This window comes from Cheilinus undulatus, linkage group 24 (assembly GCF_018320785.1).
Source record: "Cheilinus undulatus linkage group 24, ASM1832078v1, whole genome shotgun sequence".
In the NCBI taxonomy this organism is placed as follows: Eukaryota; Metazoa; Chordata; class Actinopteri; order Labriformes; family Labridae; genus Cheilinus; species Cheilinus undulatus.
The window spans coordinates 8,902,581-8,925,292 of record NC_054888.1 but is presented as its reverse complement, the minus strand read 5'-3'; the positions used below and the strand labels follow the sequence as shown (position 1 = coordinate 8,925,292).

Genomic DNA, 22,712 nt, shown 5'->3' with positions numbered 1-22,712 from the left:
AAAGGGGGGCAACTCTTTTTTTTTCTTTTTCTACTTTCCTTTCATTTGTCACCATACTTTGATTTTCTAACAACATGTCATTATTTCCGGCAGATATTTGCCCGGCTAATTTGGTCCATGTGCCATTCAGAGTCTGGCGTGTTGCTACGCTACCTGTTGCAACCTCTCTGCAGAGGTGGCACCGCGGCAACGATGTTGATTGAACTTCACGGAGAAAGTGCTGTGTCGCTGAGTTTAAAGACGGAGCGGAGGGAGCAGCTGTATTTAAGAGCAAACATGCAAACCTTGGCGGAGTCCATCTTTATTACTGTCATCACCTGTGGAGATAATGTTTTTGCTCTGGGCTGATAGGTTGTCCAGCGCAGTGTCACGCTGTGCTGCTCTTTACCCAGCAGCCCCTTTGGAGGAACGTCTTCCTCATTATGGCTCCGTCTCTCTCCTAATGTCTCCTCCGCCACTTTATTTGTGCAATGCATGGAAATACACTAGCTCCTTCCAACATGTCTCTCTCTCCTACACCTTTTGGGTGTAATAAAACGGCAGATCAGAGTCATTGGCTGCTGACAGGGACTGACACTGAAACCTGCTGTTGTTGGAAGGCTGCCTGGGAGATGTTCATTACTCACAAAGCTTGTCGGTTTGGACAGGAGAGGAACAACGGTCTTATTAAGTGGAGACCTGGAGCAGCCGTAGGGGAAATACACATACACCCACGCTCGCACCCACATGGGCTCGGAGAAAGTTTCAACTGTGGCTCCGACAAAGCGCCCTGATAGGCTGAGAGTAGTTGGGGCTGCCAAAAAAATCTGAAACTTTCGATGGCGAAATTTGCTGAGTTTGGAGTTTGACACAGCTGACAGACAAATCGTGACATGACGACATCTCTGCGCAGAGAGGGGAGGTAAAACTCTGCTGCGAAGGAATGTGGCGGCCTCGTTTTCACAGGAGCCTGCTGGTATTGATTGGAGTTTCTGATGTCTGTCTGGCTCATTGTATAACTCTCACAAGAACAGATTCAATATTCCCAACATTGCTGAACCCGGAGCCTTGTTTCCATAGTAACTCTCCTCTCCGGCGCTCTAAACATAGCCCTCCTGACTGACTTTAGCCCTGTTCAGATCATCAAGCACAGCTGAAGAGGAGGTATGTGCGTGGACATGGACAATAATGTTCCTGACTCGAGGCGATGAAACGATTTGCTAGCTTGTCAGAACAACCAACGTCCTGGTGTATTTACAGTCCGAGCTGTGGGAAAAGAGGAAGACAACATGAAACAAGATGAAAATAGGTTTTTATTTCACTGCTGAGCCTTCATCCATCTTCAGGAGAGAAGATTTACAATTCACCACCTGTTGAAGGCCCCACTGAGGACACATTGGTGTGGAGTTTTAATCACGAAGCCCCTAATTCATCTCTCACCTGCTAACTTTCCCAGCAAGTTTGCAAAATCTTAAAATAGCCGCATCTCTCTAAACAACCTGCTCCATTTCAGCCTCCAGCGAAAGCAGGGCGTCATAAATCAAAACTACCGCACTTGTGACGTTTCGGGGACGAGAAGGGGCTGAATTAGCATTTGATGCAGTGGTCGCTGCTTTTAAAGTAAACCACTGATGTCATCGAGGGGAGGAAGGAGGAAGTGAGGCTCTTTAAAGGAAATCCGCTGTTTATCCCATTCGGTTAGACTGAAAGGTGTTTCTAATCTGTGACTTTGAGTTCTGATGGAGAATAATCCTGATGCGTTAAACTCCATGCTGGTAGAAATCTACAGAACGAGATTAGTGTCAGAAAATTAATTTACTTTTCTCTGACAATACAATCAGAATTCCAAGATTCAAGTCAGAATTCTGACAATAAAGTCCAAATTCTGAGAAAAAAAGATCAGAATTAAAAGATTTAAGCCGGAATTAATAGAATAAAGTCAGAATTCTGAGATTAACCAAAAAAAAGTCTGAATACTGAGATTGAAGTCTGAATTCTGTGAATAAAGTCCAAATTCTGAAAAACGCAATAATTCATAAATTCAATAAAGTCCATATACTGAGAAAGACCTGAATTCTGAGATCAAAGTCTGAAGTCTGAGATTAGAGTCAGAATTCGGATAGTAAAGTTAATTTCAGAGTAAAGTTCGAATTTTGAGACTGAAGTTAGAATTTCGAGATTTAAGTCAGAATTCTGAGATTAAAGTCTGAAACTGAGATTAATGTTAGAACTCTGAGGAATAAAAAAAAACAAAATTCTGAGAATGAAGTCAGAACAAAGTGGCAACTAGAAATAAGGAATTCTGACTTAAAACTCAGAATTTTGACTTTACTCTCAGAATTCTGATTTCAATCATAGAATTCCAAATTTAATCTCAGAATTCTGTTTTAAACCTCAGAATTCCAACTTCAGTCCCAGAAGTCCATCTTTTATCTAAGAGCTATGACTTTAAATGCAGAATTCTGGCTCCAATTTGAGAATAACAATGTTAATCTCAGGATTGCAACTTTAATTTCAGGATTCCAACTTAAATCTCATAATTCCTACTTTACTCTCAGAAGTCTGTCTTTAATCTCAGAATTCTAACACTAGGAATTCCAACTTCAATCACAGAATTCTAATTTAAGTTTCAGAATTCCTACTTTACGCTCAGAACTCTGTCTTAAGTCGCAGAATTCTAACATTAATCTTAGAATTCAAACTTCAATCTCAGAATTTTAACTTCAGTCTCAGAATTCCATCTTTTATGTCAGAACTTTGACAGTAAACTCAGAATTCGTACTTTATTCTCAGAACTCTGTTCTGTCTTAAGTCTCTGAATTCCAATTATATCCCAGAATTCTGATTTTGAACTCAGAATTTCAACTTTAATCTCAAAATTCCAACATTACTCTCAGAACACTGTTTTACACCACAGAATTCTGTCATTAATCTCATAATTTCAACTTCAGTCGCAGAATTCCATCTTTTATGTTGGAATTCTGAATTTAATCTTAGAATTCATACCTTACTCTCAGAACACTGTTCTGTCTTAAGTCTCAGAATTCCAATTATATCCCAAAATTCTGATTTTAAATTCAGAATTTCAACTTTAATCTCAACTTTACTCTCGGAATTTCACTTCAATCCCAGAATTCGAACTTCAGTCTGAGAATTTCATCATTCATGTTAGAACTTTGATTTTAAATCAGAATTCATGCTTTATTCTCAAAACTCTGTTCTGTTTGAAGTCTCAGAATTCCAATTCAATCACAGAATTCTGACATTAATCTCAAAATTCCAATTTTAATCTTAGGATTCCAACTTTACTCTCAAAACTCTCTTAAATCACAGAATTCTGAGATTAATCTCAGAATTCAAACTTTAATCTCAGAGTTTCACCTTCAATCTTAGAATTCCAACTTCAGTCTAAGAATTCCATCTTTTATGTCAGAACTCTGACTGTAAACTCAGAATTCATACTCTATTCTCAGGACTCTGTTATAAGTCTCAGAATTCCAATTTCAGTCTGAGAATTCCAACGTTATGCTCAGAATTCAAACTTCATTCTTACAACTCTGTTTTTTCTTAAATCTCAGAATTCCAACTTTCATCTCATTATTCCAATTTTAATCTCAGAATTTGACTTCAATTTCAGAATTTAAAAATTAAATTGGATCCTAAATTTCTTCAGTCAGTGTCCCTGACCCTCTGCTGTAGTTTAGTACATGTATTATTTGAAGAAATTCTTAAGTCTAAGTTAATTTCTATATTTAATTCCTGCAGGAAGAGAGGGATTAAAAAGAGAAATCCTGTGGCTGTGTGCTTCTGTAACTCCCTCTGAACACGCTGAAGGATTGAGAACTGTATCTACTGTCTGAAATGTGGGTTAAATTGATTTCTATGAATTGAAAGTAAACATTGGTAAAATTTTGTCAGTTTTAATGTTTTTGTTTTTGTTGTTTAGCGTTTCGCAGCAGAAGGTTGGTGACCACTGTGTTAGACTGAGCGGCTTTTCTTAAACATGAATGTGAGTCCTGATGGTGAATAATCATGCTGTGTCTTCATCCTGGGTGTTGGAAACCAAGCCAACAGTCTGATTCAGATATTCTTCAACCCTCGCTAAACCTCTCTGTCTCATTTCCTGACGAAGAACCTGGTGATGTCTGACGCAACCTTGGAGGCTGCAACGCTCTTCCTCATCTGGCTCCGCTCTTTGGCTTGCTGCGCCGTCCTCTATGGAGAAAGAAAAAAAAGAAGATGATGTAAGAGTTAAATCTGCAGCCTGCGTGGAAGAGAAAAAGTGAGGTCAATAAATTGAGCATCTCTAGATTAAAGTGTCTGAGCGGTGGCATAAACAGTGCAGGGATCCCCTTATCAGAAGGCACAGTTCCTACACGTCAACGTATGAAGAGCTTCCTTCCAAACTGACACCCACTCTGACACAAAAGGCTCTACGGCGTGAAAGTTAAGCACATTTACGCTCATAATAAAGCTGTATTTGATTTTGAAACCCTCTGCACTCAAATCAGGTCTTAGAATTGTCTTTGATTATGAAATATTGACTGAAGATGCTCAAAGTGAAAGTGTTCCCAGGACGGATTTATAGCTTTTGCACCAAACGCCATATATCACTGTGTCATACAGCAGCAACAATGTGATGTTATTACAGCTTTGTGAGGGATGGTATGACTTTTGATCAATGCGTTTGACCATGTATCACATTACTGCCACCCTACGTGATCCTCAACATGAGTGATGAGGTTTTCTTTTTATGTGAGGATAAAGGAGAGGTCCATCCACTGTGCGCCTTAAATGTTAGACAAATTGCTTTTGCCCCTTAAGCCCCTTGGCTCTAAAAGCCGGTGTTGCAGTTGTTATGGGTGCACTGATGCGGTAGGGTTGCTCGTACGGCTTTGTGGCAGACGATGCACAGCGTCTGCAGGTTGTCCAGAGAGCACTGTCCTCCTCCACTGTAGACTGGGCGGATGTGGTCGACCTGCCAGAAATCCCCTTCGACCGGAGCGCGGATCATCTCGTTCAGCTGGAAACACACACAGAATGAAAAAGTTGGCGTCTTAGTACACTGAGTATCCATCTGTGTTTTCTCCAACTGCTCCAAAAACAAGCTGTGCCCTCCAAAACTATCCTTCATACTAAAGTTTATGTTTTTGGAACAATTAAGATCTCTTCCTCCAAACTTAAGTCACCTTTTACAACACAAATTCTCACATTATTCATATTAAAAAAAATCTCTGCACAGCAGGGGCCCGTCTGCAATAACAGGAAACAAATAACCCTCATGAGTACAAATGACAGCAAGGCGCCCTAATGGGAGAAATCTACAACAGGAAAAAAGTATCTGATGCTAAGACAAATGGCTGACAATGAAGTTTGGCTTTCTGATATCCATCACCATTAGCTGCCTCACAATCAGCCATTGAAACCAAAATAATAGTGTCCTATTTAAAGGGAAACTTAATCAGTGAGTACCTTCAAGTCAGCCTTACAGAAATGAGGTTAAATAAGCCACAGGGACTCAAAGGATCCAAAAGGATACATACGCCTTAAAACAGCGTGGAAAGCACTGAATTATATACTCCAATTTCAAAAAAGTTGGGACATTATCCAATAGTTTTCTATCTTTTTTCAAATGAACACAGCATAAAGATAAGATAAACACTATTCCTGTGAAAATATGTCCACATTCCGAATTTGATGCCCATAGCATGTTTCAAAAAAGTTAGGACAGGGGCAAGAGAAGGAATGCTCAAAAAATAAAAACCTGAAACATTCAAACTATATGTAGGTCAGTTGGTGACAGGTGCAGCACCATGTTTTGGAAAAAACATAATGATAACAATAAACATGATAATGATAAAAAAATTTGTAATAATAAAATAACTATAATGATTAAGGATATAATAAAAATATAATGATAATAATAAACATGATAATGGTAAAAAAAAAATCTAATATTAAAATAACTATAATGATTAAGAAAATAAAAATATAATGATAATAATAATAATAATAATAATAAAGAATAAAACTAATAAAATAAAGACAATAATTTAAAATATAATAGAAATATAATATAATACTAAAATAATACATAAATAAAACAGTAAAATATTGATAATAATCCAGAAATAATAATTTAGAAAAATAAAAATTCATAAAACAATAATATTAACAATAATAATACTAATAATTGAAAGAAATAATAATAACTAAAAAAATTATAGAAGTACAAACGATACAAAATTATCATTATTAATAATAAATAAGGCACTTTTCCACCAATTTCTCAGTTTTGCTGGGCAGCCAGCTCTTGGAAGAGTTTCAAAAATTTCAGGTGTTATTGCAAAGGGTCTAAATACTTATGTAAATGTGATATTTGAAAGAATTTCTAAAACCCTGTTTTCACTTCGTCATGATGGTGCACTAAGTGTAGATTCATGAGAATAAAACTGATAAATTTTTGACTGAAGCAACAGACTGCAACATAACAAAATCAGGAGGTCTGAATACTTTCCAAATACACTGTACTTCTTCTGAAGAGCATCAATTATCATGTTAGCTTTTGTTTGAAATAAAACTATTTCAGTAGCGCTGATTCCAGGGTTTTCTCATGGAGAACTTCTTATGTTCACCTCTCCAACCACTCATTAGGTTCACCTGCTTAGCCGCTTTCTTCCCAATCCTGCTGCCCTGTTTGAATTTCAGCAGATCATCTTGATCATGTCTACATGCCCAAATGCATTATTTACTGCCATGTGATTGGCTGATTAAATATTTGCAGTAATGAGCAGTATGCCTAATAAAGTGGTTACAAAACAAAGTATTGCTTCATTATAAAGTCTGGTTGGAGATTTATTCCACCCTAGAGTAAAAGTACTGAATTCTTTGAGTTTATTTTAAACTAATAATTTTTTTTCAACTTTTAGTAGATTAGATTAAAACACCAGGAAAGGATGTACATTTTAGGAAATCCCCAGGTCTCAGGTGTCATATTAAAAAGCATCAGGTCTCAGAAAAGGGGCATCAGGAAAAAAGGTATTATAGAGCAGGGAGGCATAGAAAGTGTTACCCACCTGTTTTCCTGATACCTGCCGCCTTTTTTCCTGACCCTTTTTTTCCTGATGCCTTTTTTCTTTACATCTTTTTTCCTGAGAACTGATGCATTTTTTTCAGACACCTTTTTTCCTGAGACCTGACCCCACTTTTCTTAGAACTGATGCATTTTTTTCTGATGCCTTTTTCCTGACGTCTTATTTTTGGACGCCTTTTTTTCCTGAGACCTGATGCAGTGTTTCCTGACACCTTTTTTCCTGATGCCTTTTTTTCTGCCACCTTATTTCCCATGCCCATGTTTCCTGACACCTTTTTTCCTGAAACCTAGCGCCTTGTTTCCTGTCACCTTTCTCCTGATGCCTTTATTTCTGATGACTTTCTTCCTGAGACCTGACCCCACTTTTCTGAGAACTGACGCATTTCTTTCTGATGCCTTTTTTCTTAAAACTCAGACGCCGTATTTTTGGACGCCTTTTTTCCTGAGACCTGATGCAGTGTTTCCTGACACCTTTTTTCCTGATGCCTTTTTTTCTGCCACCTTATTTCCCATGCCCATGTTTCCTGACACCTTTTGTCCTGAAACCTAGCGCCTTGTTTCCTGTCACCTTTCTCCTGATGCCTTTATTTCTGATGACTTTCTTTCTGAGACCTGACCCCACTTTTTCTGAGAACTGACGCATTTTTTTTTTATGCCTTTTTTCTTAAAACTCAGACGCCTTATTTTTGGACGCCTCTTTTTCCTGAGACCTGACGCCATGTTTCCTGACACCTTTTCCTGACGCCTTTATATCTGCCACCTTATTTCTCATGCCCATGTTTCCTGACACATTTTTTCTTGAAACCTGACGCCTTGCTTCCTGACCCCTTTTTCAGATGCCTTTTTTCCTGCAGCCTTCTTCCTGACACCTTTTTTCCTGAGACCTGATGCTTTTTCATATGACACCCAACACCTCACTTCAAGGCCTGATGATGTCCTAAAATGTACACCTCACCAGGAATTTTACTGCTTCTTAAGCAAATCCAGTATGAGGAACTTTTACTTGGGTACAGCATATCACCGAAACCATAGTACAGTGCATATAGAACCCTTTCACTTTTTTTAGATTTTATGTTAAAACCAGACTCTAAAGTTGTTTAAATTCATGTTTATTGTCATTAATCTACACTCAGTACCCCAACATGACAAAGTGAGAGAGAAAAATGGATTTAAATGATGAAAAACTTGCATGAACTGTATGAGTTTACCTGGTAAGGTGATATTCAGGAAGCGAGTCGTGATTGTTCAGGGAGTTTCAAGTACAATGATTTCTGCAACCCCAGGTTGAAAATTAGGTATCTTCAGCTTCTAACATTCATCAGAGAAGACGATAATGAGATATGTATTTCAGCTGACTTAGTAACACAGTGTACAAGAAGGAGGATTTTAACACTTTAAAAGAAAAGTAAATCCTTCAGTTTATTTGAGAAGTATGGAAATGCCTGGTTGGCACTAAACGGCGATGAAAGTCAGATGACTCTATTGTGGATTGTCTCTTATCTGAGCAATATCAGCAGAAAGATAACACTTCAGATCACACTTCTGTTTGTACGTAATAATTCAAGAGCACACAAGCATTGCTTTATAGCAGTTATTTGGTCAAATATTCATTTGGAGTTCCAACTGGATTTAAGGAGAACCTGTTCTTAACAAAGGGTGTTTATAAGCTACACTTAGTTTCAAACATGCTAGATAACATTGATCATTACCTTTAAAACACACTTCAATGTTTCAGATCAAACAAGTTTTAATATTAGACAAAGACAACCTCACTACATACAAAAAGTAATTGCCCCCTAAATCTAACGACTGGATGTGCCACCGGTTTCCTGGTAGAAATGACAAAACGGGAGGTGGGTAGGAGGTGGCCCAAAAACACAGAAGGACCCTGGAAAAAACATGTGTTGGCAGGTATGTCTGCCATTTTTTTATTGTTGAATCATAAACACTGACCTTAACAGAGTTAAGTGAGGCTTGTAAGTCTTTAGAAGTAGTTCTTGGTTCTTTTCTGACCACCTATTTCAGGTGGTCATTTTAGTAGGCTGGCCACTCCAGGGAAGTTCCATCACTATGCCAAGTTTTCCCATTTGTGGGTAATGGCTCTCACCATGGTTTGTTGGAGTCCCAGCCGTCATGATCACCCACCTTAACTGAGTCAGGTGAGGCCTGCAGTAGTGTTGTACTCAAGACCACACTATCCGAAACCAAGACTTGCCTGAGACCAGAGTGCACCGAGACCAAGACAAGACCAGACTTTTAGGGGTTGAGACCGAAACCAAGACAAGACCAAGACAAGACCAGGACTTTTAGGGGTTGAGACTGAGTCAAGTCCGAGACAAGCCGAGACCAAGACCATAAAAATCAATTAAAAAAAAAATGATAGAATTTGACACATAAAAACATGGAGTCTGCAGCTCTTTTAAAGCACAACATGCAAAAATTTCAAATCTTAACGAATTTGTTCAACTTCTTGAAAAAAAATAAATCCTTGTATGTATTTAAAAGCCACTGACATGTCCAGAATTATTGTAAATATCTGAAAATGAGATGTTTATCTAGATTTGTCAGGTGAATGAGGCCTAAAGTAAGTGTTCAGAGGTATTTCTGACTCGAAATAAGACAGACTGATGTCCAGGTTTTTGTAAGTATAGCTATTTGTCGTTTTAGCAAGTGCTTCTCCTTATTATCACCTTAATGAAGTCGAAGAATAGTAGATCAGTGTTGGTCTCAACAGGTCTTGATGGAAAATCCCAAGCCCAGTCCGAGACTGAGACAAGACAGAGTAAAAATGCTCCTGAGACCAACACATTCAAAATGTGGTCTTGAGAAGACAGTTCTTGAGTACTACAACACTAGCCTGCAGGTCTGGAGATGTAGTTCTGGGTTCTTTTGACCAATTTTTGCAGGCCGGCCACTCCTGGGAAGGTTCAAACCTGTGTCAAGTTTTCCCCATTTGTGTATAATGGCTCTCACTGCAGTTTGCTGGAGTCTCAAAGTCTTAGAAATTGCTTCTGGGTTCATCTGTGACCTACTGGATGAGTCGTAGATGCACCCTTGGAGTTATTTTGGTAGGCATGCTACTCCTGGAAAGGGTCACCACTGTTCAAAGTTTTCCCTGTTTGTGGATAACGGCTCTCAATGTTTTTCATTAATCCCAAAGCCTCGAAATGGCATCTGGGATCATCTGTGACCTAATGGATGAGTTGTAGATGTGCCCATGGAGTTATTTTGGTAGGCAAGCTACTTCTGGGAAGGGTCACCACTGTTCCAAGTTTTCCCCATTTGTGGATAATGGTTCTTAATTTTTTTGTTGTAGTCCCAAAGCCACTGGGTTCATCTGTGACCTCCTGGATGAGTTGTCAGTACACCCTTAGAGTTATTTTGGAGCCACTGGCTCCCACCAGGGTCACCACTGTTCCAAGTTTTCCCTCTTTGTGGATAATGGCTCTCACTGTGGTTTGCTGTTAATCCCAAAGCTGTAGAAATGGCTTATGGATTCATCTTTGACCTACTGGATGAGTTGTCGATGTGCCCTTGGAGTTATTTAGGTAGGACGGCCACCCCGGGAAAGTTCACCACTGTTTCAAGTTTTCCCCATTTGTGGTTAATGTTTCTCATTGTGGTTCACTGAAGTCCAAAGCCTTAGAAATGACTTTGTAACTCTATCCAGACTGATAGATGTCAACGACTTTGCAGCATGATGTGTTCCTTTTGAGCCTACTTCACTTTATCAGAGAGGTTCTATTTCAGGGATTTCTTGATTTAACAAGTCTGGCAGCCTTGGTGAAGCCAATGAAATCGAACTCAGCCTCCCAATAAATGTGTTTAATCACAGTTAATTCATAAATTTAACAAGAAGGGGAAATGACTTTTTCACACAGGGGAAGCACATATATATGGATATATCCTTATTAAATATAAACCAGACGCCCTACAGACTCCTAAAATGCCTAAATTCTGAGCTTCAGTTGAGCACAGAGAAAAAAACTAGAGACATGCCGCCCTCCAGTCTGTATCCAACCAAAATGTTTTACTTTACTCTGAAAGGGAACAGAAAAACAGCAAAACTAGAGGAGAGCATGAAAAAATTAAAATCCAGACTAAAGGAGGGAAGAAGAGCAAGCTAGTTGAACAAAAAGGATGATTGAATGAATTAAAAAGAGAAGCCTGATGGGAAGAGTTGAGGGCTCAAAATCCATTTTGCTGCTTTGAGAGCTTCTCTGTCGACATTAAGGCAGCGAGCTGGAATTGATCCCAACAGATTTAAAGAACAGGCCTGCTCATGGGGGCAGAGTTCACGTCTTTCTCTCACACATACACATCCACGCTCTCCAGTCAATTTAACCTGCTTTTGTGCCAAAACCATGCACCTTGCTACACCAGACCCACACATCTACACACCGAAACAGCAAAATTCTGCTCACAGGCACAAAAATCCACAAACACGCACCAAAATACCGACACACGAACCAGAACCCCCAGTACGAACCAAAGAATGAGCCTATAATCTCGAGGCTCCTCCACCGCTGCGGCGTCTTATCATGTGGCTGAGTTTGTTTCCTCTAAAGCTCGGAGCATCGATCGGCGCTGATGCTGCTGCCGGCGGCGTTGGTAACGGGGGGGTGATGTGTGTGTGCGAGTGTAAGGAGGGGCTGGCTTTGCAGGATAACAGCCAGCCAAATCAAACAGGCTTACTGGTCGAGGCCTGGCACTGGGAGAGAAAAAAAAATCAATGGGCCCAGCAATCCATTTACTGGGAGCTGGCCCCCTGGAGTGCAGATCAACCTGTGTGTGTGCGTGGGTGGGTGGGAGGGAGCAAACAGGGTTCCTTTATAAATGCACTAACACAAACACACACTGTAGAAAAAGAGCTTTTGTCAGTGATTTAGCTCACATCAGAGGACTGATGTTATGACCATGTGATTTTGTAGCTTTTCTTCATCATTCAAGTCTATCAGAGCTGTTACTGCCTACTTAAAAAGGCAGCATGCATGGCAGCAGCCTCATATTAACTCAAAGCTCAGATTTTTAATAGTCAAATTCAACTATACTCAGGTTTACCAAATGCTAGCATGCTAACATGCTAACAAAGGTGATAAACAAACTAAACATTTGCATAAAATTAGCCATTGATTTAAGCCAATGTAGCTACAGAGAGCCACCATTTGGGTAAATAATTTTAAAATGGGTCTAGCTTTAGCAAACAGCATGATCAAATGTAGCTAAGGTAGCTTTGTTTGCTTTAGCTACATTAATTATGTTGCTATGTTAACTATGGAAATAAAGTAGTCACATAACTAACAGCTTTGTAAGCTTTAGATTTATCTAGGTAGCTAACAATGCTTCATTAGCTTCATTAGATTTAGCTACATTAGCTACAAAGCTACATTATTTGCATGGCTACTGTAGCTTCATTAGCCTTAGCCCTGCCTAAGCCACCATCAGCATATCTAATTCTAAAATGGATCTTGCTTTAGCAAACATAGCATAATCTAATGTAGCTACGGTAGCTTTGTTTGCTTTAGCTACGTTAATTATGTAGCAGTGTTAGCTATGTAGATAAAATAGTTACATAATTAACATAGCTTTGTAAGCTTTAGATTTAGCTAGGAAGCTAATGATGCTTCATTAAGTATAGATTTAGCTGCATTAGCTACATAGCTAATGTAGCTTCATTAGCTTTAGCCCAACCTACATTAGCTGTGTGAGAGTTTTCAAGGAGGACAGGCTTTTTTCCTGTGAGCAGACTTGTTACTGGCATTTACTAAACAGGTTATTGACTTTTACTTTTGCTAGGCTAACCCGTACCTTAGCCTTACCCTAACCCTAGATGGAAATTTAAAACGACTTTATTTGTAATGTTTTAGTACTCATTTCTGTTCTGATAGGTGCAGCATCTGCACAGGGGGGTGTCTGAGATCTGATGCCAGACTGTTTTGGGTTCCATTTCCCTGGAAGCTTCAAGGCTTTTATGGTCCTGTTGAGAATTTGTATTAACAATGCTTTTTGAAGGTATCTGAATACCAAGTGACTGCACTTCAGTACATTAATAAATTACACATTAACAATGCATCGTCAGTAATGAAGCTGCCTTACTGAACCGAACCAAACAATCCAATCTCCAAAAAGAGATGGTAGGAGCTGGGGATTGAATCAATGACGGTCCAGGTGCAAGAAAACCAACACATCCTACTGAGCCACAGTTGTTCTTTAACAGAATGCTTTCCTTCCCTCCCTTCTATCTCAACACACAACATCGGGCAGATATTCAGAACAGATTGCAATATAACCTTAGGCTGTGTCGCCGTCTGTGTCATTGGCATCTCATGATTAGCAGCTTTACCAGGTGCAGGAAAGTTGTCTTACTCAAGTTATTTCTCAGGCTAGCAGACAGATAGAGAAATAAATCCGTATCTCACCATACTGAAACATACAGTTTAGACTGTAAACAACAGACTGTAGATGCTAGCAGTCATACATGCACATGTGATAACATTGCTGTATATTGTTAGTCAACATGGTTCTCACAATGTCTTTGCCAGCTTTGCCACCTTCTGTCTGTCAACAGATGCATGTCGTCTATGAAGAGGCCATGTAACAGCACTGTATGTTTTATTACAACGCAGGTACACTCAGAGACCTTTAGTGTGCGCCAAAGTGCGCTAAACCGAATTCCTACCAAGCAAGTCTGGCATTTGGCTCCTTTTCAGCATTCCATTCCCCAATCTCTAATTCCTGTTTCTGACTGTCCACGTCCTGCCTCTATAAATAAAGGCATAAAAAAACACCTTAAAGTTGGGACAGTAGAGATTAAAGATCAGGAAAGTTGTTGGAAAGAAATGATAGTGATGATCGATAAATTACTTTACCCAGACTTACAGGAAGGGCTTTACGTTGGTTTAAATCACATCTTTCAGATCGGTCTTGGTAAGTCTTCTAGGCATGCCAAACTTAGCTATGGAGTTCCCCAAGGTTCTGTGCTTGGCCCATTTCTTTTCACCTTGTATACACTTGTTCCAGGTCAGTGGTTCCAACTTTTTTTTCTTGGAGTCCCCTCTACATGTACCCAAGAAAAGTTGGCTTTTCCATTGCTATGCAGATGATACACAACTGTACATATCCACTAAGCCTGATGATAGAAATCCGTTATTCAAACTAGAAGCATGCCATAAAGATGTTAAGACCTGAGTGACCACAAATGCCAAACTTCTTTACCTCAGGCAAGACTGAGGTTGTCATGTTCCGCCCCAAACACCTCAGAGGCAACCTGTGATGGTCGAGATGGAGGAGTAGTGAATGGTCGGTGGATGGCCACCATGTCCCATCAAGCCTGCAACGTCAGCAAGGAGGTGGCGGGGTCATGTTTTGAGCCAGAACCACTGGGAGAGAGCTGGTAGGCCCCTGTAGGGTTCCTGAAGGTGTGAAAATGACCTCGGCAAAGTATATAGAGTTTCTGACTGACCACTGTCTTCCATGGTACAAAAAGAAGAACAGTGCCTTCCGTAGCAAAATTATCTTCATGAATGACAATGCACCATCATTGTGTGTCATTGGCTGCTATGGGCATAGAAAGAGAGAAACTTATGTTTGGACTAATCAGCTATCTTGACTTATCTCATCTACCTAATGTAAATCTGTACACATCCTTGTATATTTTATACTTCTAGTCATATCTAGTCAGCATTCTTGTTCTATTCAGACACCTTGCAACCATACTATCAAAGCACCCAGGCTTGTATAAATCTAAAATTCAAGATTCTGGTTCTGAAAATATTTTGAAAACCAGCCCTTGGCTGTTTCTGTTTCTGACCTGTTTGAGCGACAGCTGGGCGAGCCAACTGTTCTCCAGCATCTCCTTGCGCTGGGTGGGCGGGGCATTGCGGACCTTAAGGAACAGGTCATGGGCTTGCAGGCCACAGTGCTGACAGATACCCTTCTCGGCTTCAAACACCTGCGAGCGCATGTAGGGCTGACTGGAGCGCAACTGGAACTCGTCTTGGCACCTATGGGAATGAATCAGAATATAAATTTGCTGCACAGAGAAGAGTAATTTAATGTTTTTTCTATTACAGTTCTGATTCTACTGAAAGGAGCTCAGCCGTTATTTGTGCGATTAGAGTGTTGGATTTTTGCTAATATTCAGGCACTGAGGGAAGCATCTCACCTTGACTCAGTGACCTGAATTTAGCACTTATAAGCCACTTGAGGGAATTGAATTTCTGCTTTATGTGGGTAGAAACACTAAAGGAATTCACAGCTATAACTCTTTTCCCAGGTAAAAATTAATTGATGGTTTCATTCAGACTGACCGTGTGGGTGAGAAGAAAGGCAGCATCTTTCTCAGGGACAGGAAGGCTTTGCAGTGACTAAATCAGCAGCATTTCCCCCGCTTTTCAACAGAAACTTTATTCATATTTGTGTTAAAATACAGTGACCATGAGTTGATCTTGAAAAAAAAACATGAAATGAAAGGAAAAAGAGCCATTATAACTAAAGAGCTTATCTCCGCTGAGGAAACGGGTATCTGTTTTGCTCATAACAGTATTCTTTCTGCAATCCCAGAGCAACAAGGTGAAGTCAACATTATACTGTGGCGTTTTTTTAAAGTTTGTTTTGCTCAAAAACTCTCAAAGCTCTCAGTATAATTGAATTTTTAAAGCGCCAGATGGGTGGGCTTTGGCAGAGAAAACAATCAGTCCTGAAAAGTTGAAGCAATCCCAGGCAAAAACTATTTGAAAGTTCATTTAATATGCTTTTCTTTGATTGCCGTCTTATCAAAGGCTGCATGGATTGTCCAATTGCAGCCATCCATCTGGTGCTCCAAACAGGGAGTTGTGAGATTTACATGCATCTGCTCCATACCTCTTATCATTTTTGTTTGTTTTTCTGCTTCGAAGTGTCTAATCTAATGACCCTGACGGTGATTTTTAATGTGCGGGTAATTCTGCAGAAGAACAACAACGCAGAAGATGGGGATTGATGTCACTTTTCCCCACGGGAAACGCCCACACTGTGGAACTTCATGGCAAAACAGCCTGAAAACTGCAGCTCTAGGGAAGTCCAGTCAGGTAGATTTCATTCTGCTACTCTTCTTCTGAAGACGATACATTAGCAGGGATTCATATCCAGTTGAGACTTAAGGATACAGCCGCAATTCCAGACAAGTTGGGGCGCTGTGTAAAAACAGAATGCAGTGATTTGCAAGTCTCATAAACCCAGATTCTATTCAGGAGACATTTTACCAACTTGTGAAAAAATATCAGCTCATTTTGAATTTGATGGCAGCAATACATCTCAAAAAAGTATGGACAGGGCCATATTTACCATTGTGTCAGAGATTGTGTCTGAACTGTGGTCTGATAACAAGCATTTTGATTCTTCTGGCCACAGAAAAGTTTTCCTCAGTCCATTTTTAATGAGCTTCAGCCCAGAGAAGACGGCGCCGTTTCTGGATGCATTCACATATGGCTTCTTCTTTACATGATACAGCTTTAACTTGCATTTGTGGATAGCACGGCCAACTGTGTTGGCAGACTATATTTTCTGAAAGTGTTCCTGATGCAATTCAGTGACTTCCAGTACTGAGTCATGCTTGTTTTAATTAGAGATGTTCCAATGTCATTTTTTCCTTCCCCACACTGATGCCAGTACCAAGGTGTTGGCCGATACTGAGTACTGATCCGCTACCAGTGTGAACTTTCTGGACTGACTGTGCACACTAGCAAATTATTTTAGACCTATATTTGACTCAGAAAATATCTCAACAAACAGAATCATGATGTACAGTAGTGTAACTCAACCCTGCTCAACCAAAAAGCCAGGTTGTTGAAAAATACCTTTGCAAGAGCCACAATCTAATTGGTAAAAAGTACAAAAAAAGGCAAAAACAGCCTGAAGTAGTAATAGTAATAAGTTAAAGGTGGCAAAAATGGTCCAAAAGAAGCAAAAATGGGTGAAAAGGGGCAATAATGGGAAGAAAAAGTGGAAAAAAGGTCAGAAAGTAGCAAAAATGGATGAGAAGTGACAAAAAAAATAGTTACAGGTGGCAAAAATGGTCCAAAGTTGGCAAAATTGTGGCAAAAAAAAGACTGAAATGGGCAAAAAAGGCAGTCAAGAGTGTCAAAAATAAGCAAAAAAGTAGAAAACAAGTGGTGTGTAAGGGGAAAAAGGTAGCTTAATTGGGCGAAAAAAGGTAAAAAAGGGCAAAAATGGGATAAAAGTGGCAAAATTTGAAAAAAAGTGGCATATAGCAAAAAGGAAGTGGCAAAAAATGGGAAAAAAGTAGGAAAAAAAGTGATATTTAATTGCTAAAGGTAGCTTTATTGGACGAAAAGTGGCACAATATGTTAAAAAGGGGAAAAATGTCATAAAAGTGGCAAAAATTGGAAAAAAGTGGCAAAAAGAAGTTGCAAAAATGGGCAAATAAATGGGAAAAATGGGTATTTAATGGCAAAAGGTAGCTTAAGTGGGTGAAAAGTGGCAAAAAAAAAGAGAAAAACGGCAAAAAAGTTTCCTGTTTTTAAGGTTTTCTGGAGGAATAATATTTAAAATGAAGACAGAAAAGAATATCACAAAAGAGTCACATGTCACAACTAGAGCCACACGTAGAATATCACTGATGTACAGCATCTCTGTGACCCCAAAGATGTTTTCCTGCTGATTATTGAGTTTACTGCTCAATATTAAAATAACAATAATACAGAGGGCTGAATCACAGGCTCTGTATCTCTCTCTCTATTATGCCCTATTTGGGCAGCATCACATGATTACAGCACAGCCTGCCATTGGCTGATGGACCCTCACAAAGGGAAAACAATATGATGGTTATCATTCAAGCTAGCGGTAATAAATGATTTTAATTGGATTTAAATGGATAAAAAAGACATTCAGTATCATGTTTACTGGTGTGGATTTAAACATTAAAGTCCCCAAAAGTCATATGAGTCCCAGGCTCAGTGAAAATGCTGCCGCAAGGGAGTCAAAGGCATCGATGTCGTCAATGGGAAGACACATTGGCAAGCTTCAAGAGGAAAAAAAAGTAAGCCATTTATGGTTAGAAAGTGATTTAACTTCTGATAAACTGTGTCATTTCTTGTCATGTGAGACAGCGCCGGTGTGGACGGCATTTTAATGATCCCATTCAGAGAAAAACTGTCACAGAACCACCATTCTTTGGTTCTTCTTCACTTATCTAAAAACGGTAGCTCGTGCATGCATTGTTTTTTGGCAGCAAAGAAGAATTGATTTCTGGTTTTAACATTCAGCATGGCTAAATGAAGCAAAATATAAAGAAAAACTAAATGATATCGGATCAGTGCATGGACTTGCGTACTCGCCGACACCAATACCTGCATTTTAAGCTGAATCCGTTGTATTTCAGATACTGGTATGATCACGAGCTTCCAATATTGACCTTTGACCTTGTCCCTTTAGTGCAGAGGTTTCTCCAGATTCTCTTGCTGTTGCTCAAATTCAAGGATCTGTCCTGTGTAGGAAGAACTCTTGAACTCAAATTTGCTAGCGAGTGTATGTGTGATTATGTCATGCCAATAAGCGGCAGCAGCAGAGATCAGAACATATCACATCACCATATCATCGTACTATATATGTTATCATCAGCATATAATTGTATTCATCATACAATTACACTTATATAATACTACTTTTACAGATCCAGCTTTACTTTGATGCCATAAATGATGATGATAAAATATTTACAATGGAATTATGACATTTTAAAGTGTATTAAGTGCTCAAGGACCGGGCTTCCTCTTGTTATGTGCTATTCATTTATTTATTTTGAAGAGAAGGAAAACCTTAGTCCTTGGGAAAATTTGGAGGATATGTTGTTCGATGGCAGTCGATGACGTAGAATCTTTCAGAAACATCTGAGGATCCTTCCTTGTATTTGAGAAACAACATCTGAATCTTTTCATGGTATTATATACTGGAGATGGAGAATATTCAAAGTCTTTGCAATTTTACGTTGAGGAACAGTTTTTGGAAAGTGTCCCACGATTTTTAGACGCAGTTGTGTGCAGTTTAGGTTGTGCCCCATGTATGTGGTTCAAGTCCCGCCTGTGGCTTCTTTCTAGCATATCTCACCCCCACTCTCTCATCCCTGTTTCTGACTCTATCTGCTATCTTCCTCTTTAAAAAAGGCATTAAAACCCCCAAAATGTCTTTAAAAAATAGAATAAAAGAATAAAACTTATTTCCAGCCATTCACCTTCTTTATTTTCTTTTGTGAATAAAATATGGGCTTATGAGACTTGAAAATCATTGCATTCTGTTTTTATATATATATTTCAGAGAGCGTCCCAACTTTTTGGAACCGGGGTTGTATTTGGATTACCTGTGGCTGCAGAATCGAGTGTCCCAGGCCCCGCTGGTGCTAGAGCAGGCCTTGTGGCAGGACAAACACAGGGGGACGCCCTCGCTGTCCACCGCCTGCAGGAAGCTGGACTCTGATGACGTCTGCTCCTTGTCCTGCCTGCAGAAACACGAAAGAATACAAGACGATAACATTTACAGAGGAGACTTTATTTTTTAAGATGGTAAATATACAAATAAACATATTTTTAAATAATAAATGGCATTTGAATCATGAACCCTAAACTTAAAAACCCCCAAAGGAGATTTGTTTGCTGAGAGATGTTACGATGGAGTTTAAGCTGAAGCGCTTCAAGCTGTCTAAGAGTCAGCTGAAGTTGAAGCATGTCAAGGGCTTCAAGAGTCTTTTGAATTATATACAATTATATAAAATGATAGAATATGTTAAAGGGGCACTTTACATTTTACAAGGAGTACTAAAGAGCTTATGGGAGCTGTTACGTAATGTCTGCCAAGGCTCTGAAGGAAAGTTTTCATAAGCTGAGGAAATAACCCTGGTGACATAACCATGGCCAGCAGAATTTGTCAAACTTTTACTAAAAAACACATCATTCACTAGTTTGGAAGATAAACAGAATAAACAGGAAGATAAACTCTAAGATGCTATTATGAGTAATTGAGCTACGGTTTAAAAACTTGGCAAATAACAGGTAGGTTTAATTCACGCTCTGCTTCTGCCATTAGTTGATGCAAGAGTATTAATCCATCCTCTGAACTCCCTGTAAAAAAGACAAAATAAGAGCAGCAGAGTGGTGAAGTGGATCCTTAATTATCACACTGATGGCGTGAAAACATGCATAAAAGATCAAGTAAACAGGCACATCTTGAGTTTGCATTAAAGAAAAAATCTTTTGAAAATGAAAAGGTGTGAAAATGTGCAGCATTTTGTTGCTATTATCCACGCAAGAGGTGTTCAGCTGAACAACAGTTAGTAAAGACTAACAAGACGGTAAAGAGTGAGCACTCAAATTTTAATATTAGACAAAGATAACCAGAGTAAACACAAAATTAATGTTTTTAAATGATAACATTAATCAACATTTTTTGGAAAGTTGAGCCACATCCAGGCCTGATTACTGCCTGTCCTCTAACTTAAATAGAAACTGTCTGACAAAGTGAGGTTGGGTTTGGGACTCCAGTGAACCACAGTGAGAACCATTACCCACAAATGGGGAAAACTTGATACAGTTGTAGATCTTCCCAGAAGTGGCCGGCCTATGACAATCACACCAAGAGCGCATCTACGACTCATCCAAGAGGTCACAAAAGAGCCCTGAACATCTCCAGACCTAACGCAGGCCTGGGTTACCGATTATGTGCTCTTGCATTGCAAAATAGTGGCAAAAACCTCAGAAGCAGTCTGGGTCAGTGTATTTTTAAGGCAGATCCATTTTCCTGGTTGAAACCAGACCCAAAAATTGGGAGAAACTCTCATTATTACATTTTTTTAAGTTTTTGACAGAAAATGGAAAAATGGTAAAATGAGCCGTTAATTTGTTTTTTGTTCTTTTTTTTTTTGTCACAAAAAAAACAAGTAACAAGTTAAATAAAAAGTTTCAAAAGGGTTACAATTTTAGTTTTTCCAATTCCAATTTTGTTTTCTTGATTTAATGAAATTCTTGAGGACAAGGAAATCATGTGACTCATTGCGAGAAGTGAAAATCTCCAAAATAAAAGCCCTCATGTCAAAATTCAAGCCATCCAAGCCAACTTTTATTTATTCAACAGACTGTGTTTTTCTTTCTGTTTTTTTATTTATTAATTTGCTTAGTTATTTACTGTGTGCAAACACTAATAAATAAAACTATTTTCCCAATAATACAATCATAAATTGAAAATCTGACTCCTGCTCTGTACAAGAATAAATACCTGAGCCAGACTTATTAATTCATAGTATATTTATTTCACTTTATTTTATTTTATGTATTTTATTTTTTGCCCTATTATTAATGTAATCCGCTAAATCATATTGTTTTTGATATGTTGTATAGAGCAAATAGGCCAATTATTATACTGCAAAACACTGTGAATGGCTATATAGGCTTACATTTTGACATGAGAGTGTTTATTTGGGCGTGTCACATGATTTCCTCTTCCTTAAATATTTCATCAAAAAAGAAAAAAATAAATAAAACAAAATCACTGGTTTCCGGTTTCTGTTTCCTGCATATATAGTGCTTAACAAATTTATTACACCACCTGTCATAAAACAAGAAAACAAATATTTTAGAAATATTTTAAAAACTTGTTTAAAACTAAAAATGTTCTTGTTATTTATTTGGCAAATAACAAACTGAAACAACTAAATAGTCCTTTTTCACACATAATAACCAGAAACTTCATATTTTGTATGGCCTCCTTTGGCCTTGATAACAGCTTGCATTCTTGATGGCATTGTTTTTATGTACTTTTCCACAGTCTCTTTTGTTATTGAGTTCCAAATAGTTTCTAGCTGTTCCCACAGACTTGCTTTAGATAAAACTTTTGTGCGATCAATCTTTGAATCTACTAAATCCAAAATTTGTTCAATAGGATTCAAATCTGGACTTTGTCTTGGCCAGTCCATCAGTTCCAGTACTCCAGATTCCTTTTTCTTGGTCAAATAGTCTCTGCACAGCTTTGAAGTATGCTTGGGGTCATTGTCTTGTTGGTATAAGAACCCACGACCAATCAGATTCAGTCCAGAAGGGATTCCAGGATGCACTAGGATGTTGTGGTAGACGTTCTTGTTCATGATACCGTCGATTTTCCCTCATTTGCCCACGCCGTATCCACAAATGGAACCCTATACCATAATGGAATCTCCACCGTGTTTCACTGTGGGTGCAATGCATCTGGCATCAAAATGTTCTCCAGCCTTTCTGCGGACATAAACACGACGATGCTGACCCAAGAGTTCAAACTTGGACTCATCCGTCCAGAGTACCTTCCTCTAGTCATCAGCAGTCCAGTGTTTGTGCTCCCTGGCAAATCTGAGGCGTTTCTGGATGTTTGCAGGCCTCAATAATGGCTTCTTAGCAGCTATTCTTCCCTTTAAGCCTTGTTCCGTCAGTCGTCTGCTTATGGTCATTCTGGAGACTTTCTAAACTCTGATCTAGAAGCATTCATCTCTGCCTGAAGATCAGCAGTGGTCTTCCTTCTGTCTCTAGTACTTCAGATCTTGAGGTGTCTGACATCTGCTTCAGTTAACTTTGGTTTCCTGCCTCTTCCTTGTAAGTACCAGTCTTGACAATTCACTCCAAAGCAT

General features: G+C 39.0%; 1 protein-coding gene across 1 annotated transcript in view; it reads right to left on the bottom strand.

Moving 5' to 3' along the window:
- Window positions 1-1,309: 1,309 nt before the first annotated feature.
- Window positions 1,310-22,712, bottom strand: part of zranb3 (zinc finger, RAN-binding domain containing 3) — a 183,746-nt gene continuing 162,343 nt past the window's right edge. Inside the window, exons 19-22 of the mRNA XM_041781425.1 lie at window positions 19,428-19,565; window positions 14,883-15,075; window positions 4,871-5,002; window positions 1,310-4,194 (exon numbers count right to left, since the gene is read on the bottom strand). Of these exons, the coding sequence (XP_041637359.1) occupies window positions 4,096-4,194; window positions 4,871-5,002; window positions 14,883-15,075; window positions 19,428-19,565 (562 nt within the window). The 3' untranslated portion in view covers window positions 1,310-4,095. The remainder of the gene's footprint in view (window positions 4,195-4,870; window positions 5,003-14,882; window positions 15,076-19,427; window positions 19,566-22,712) is intronic.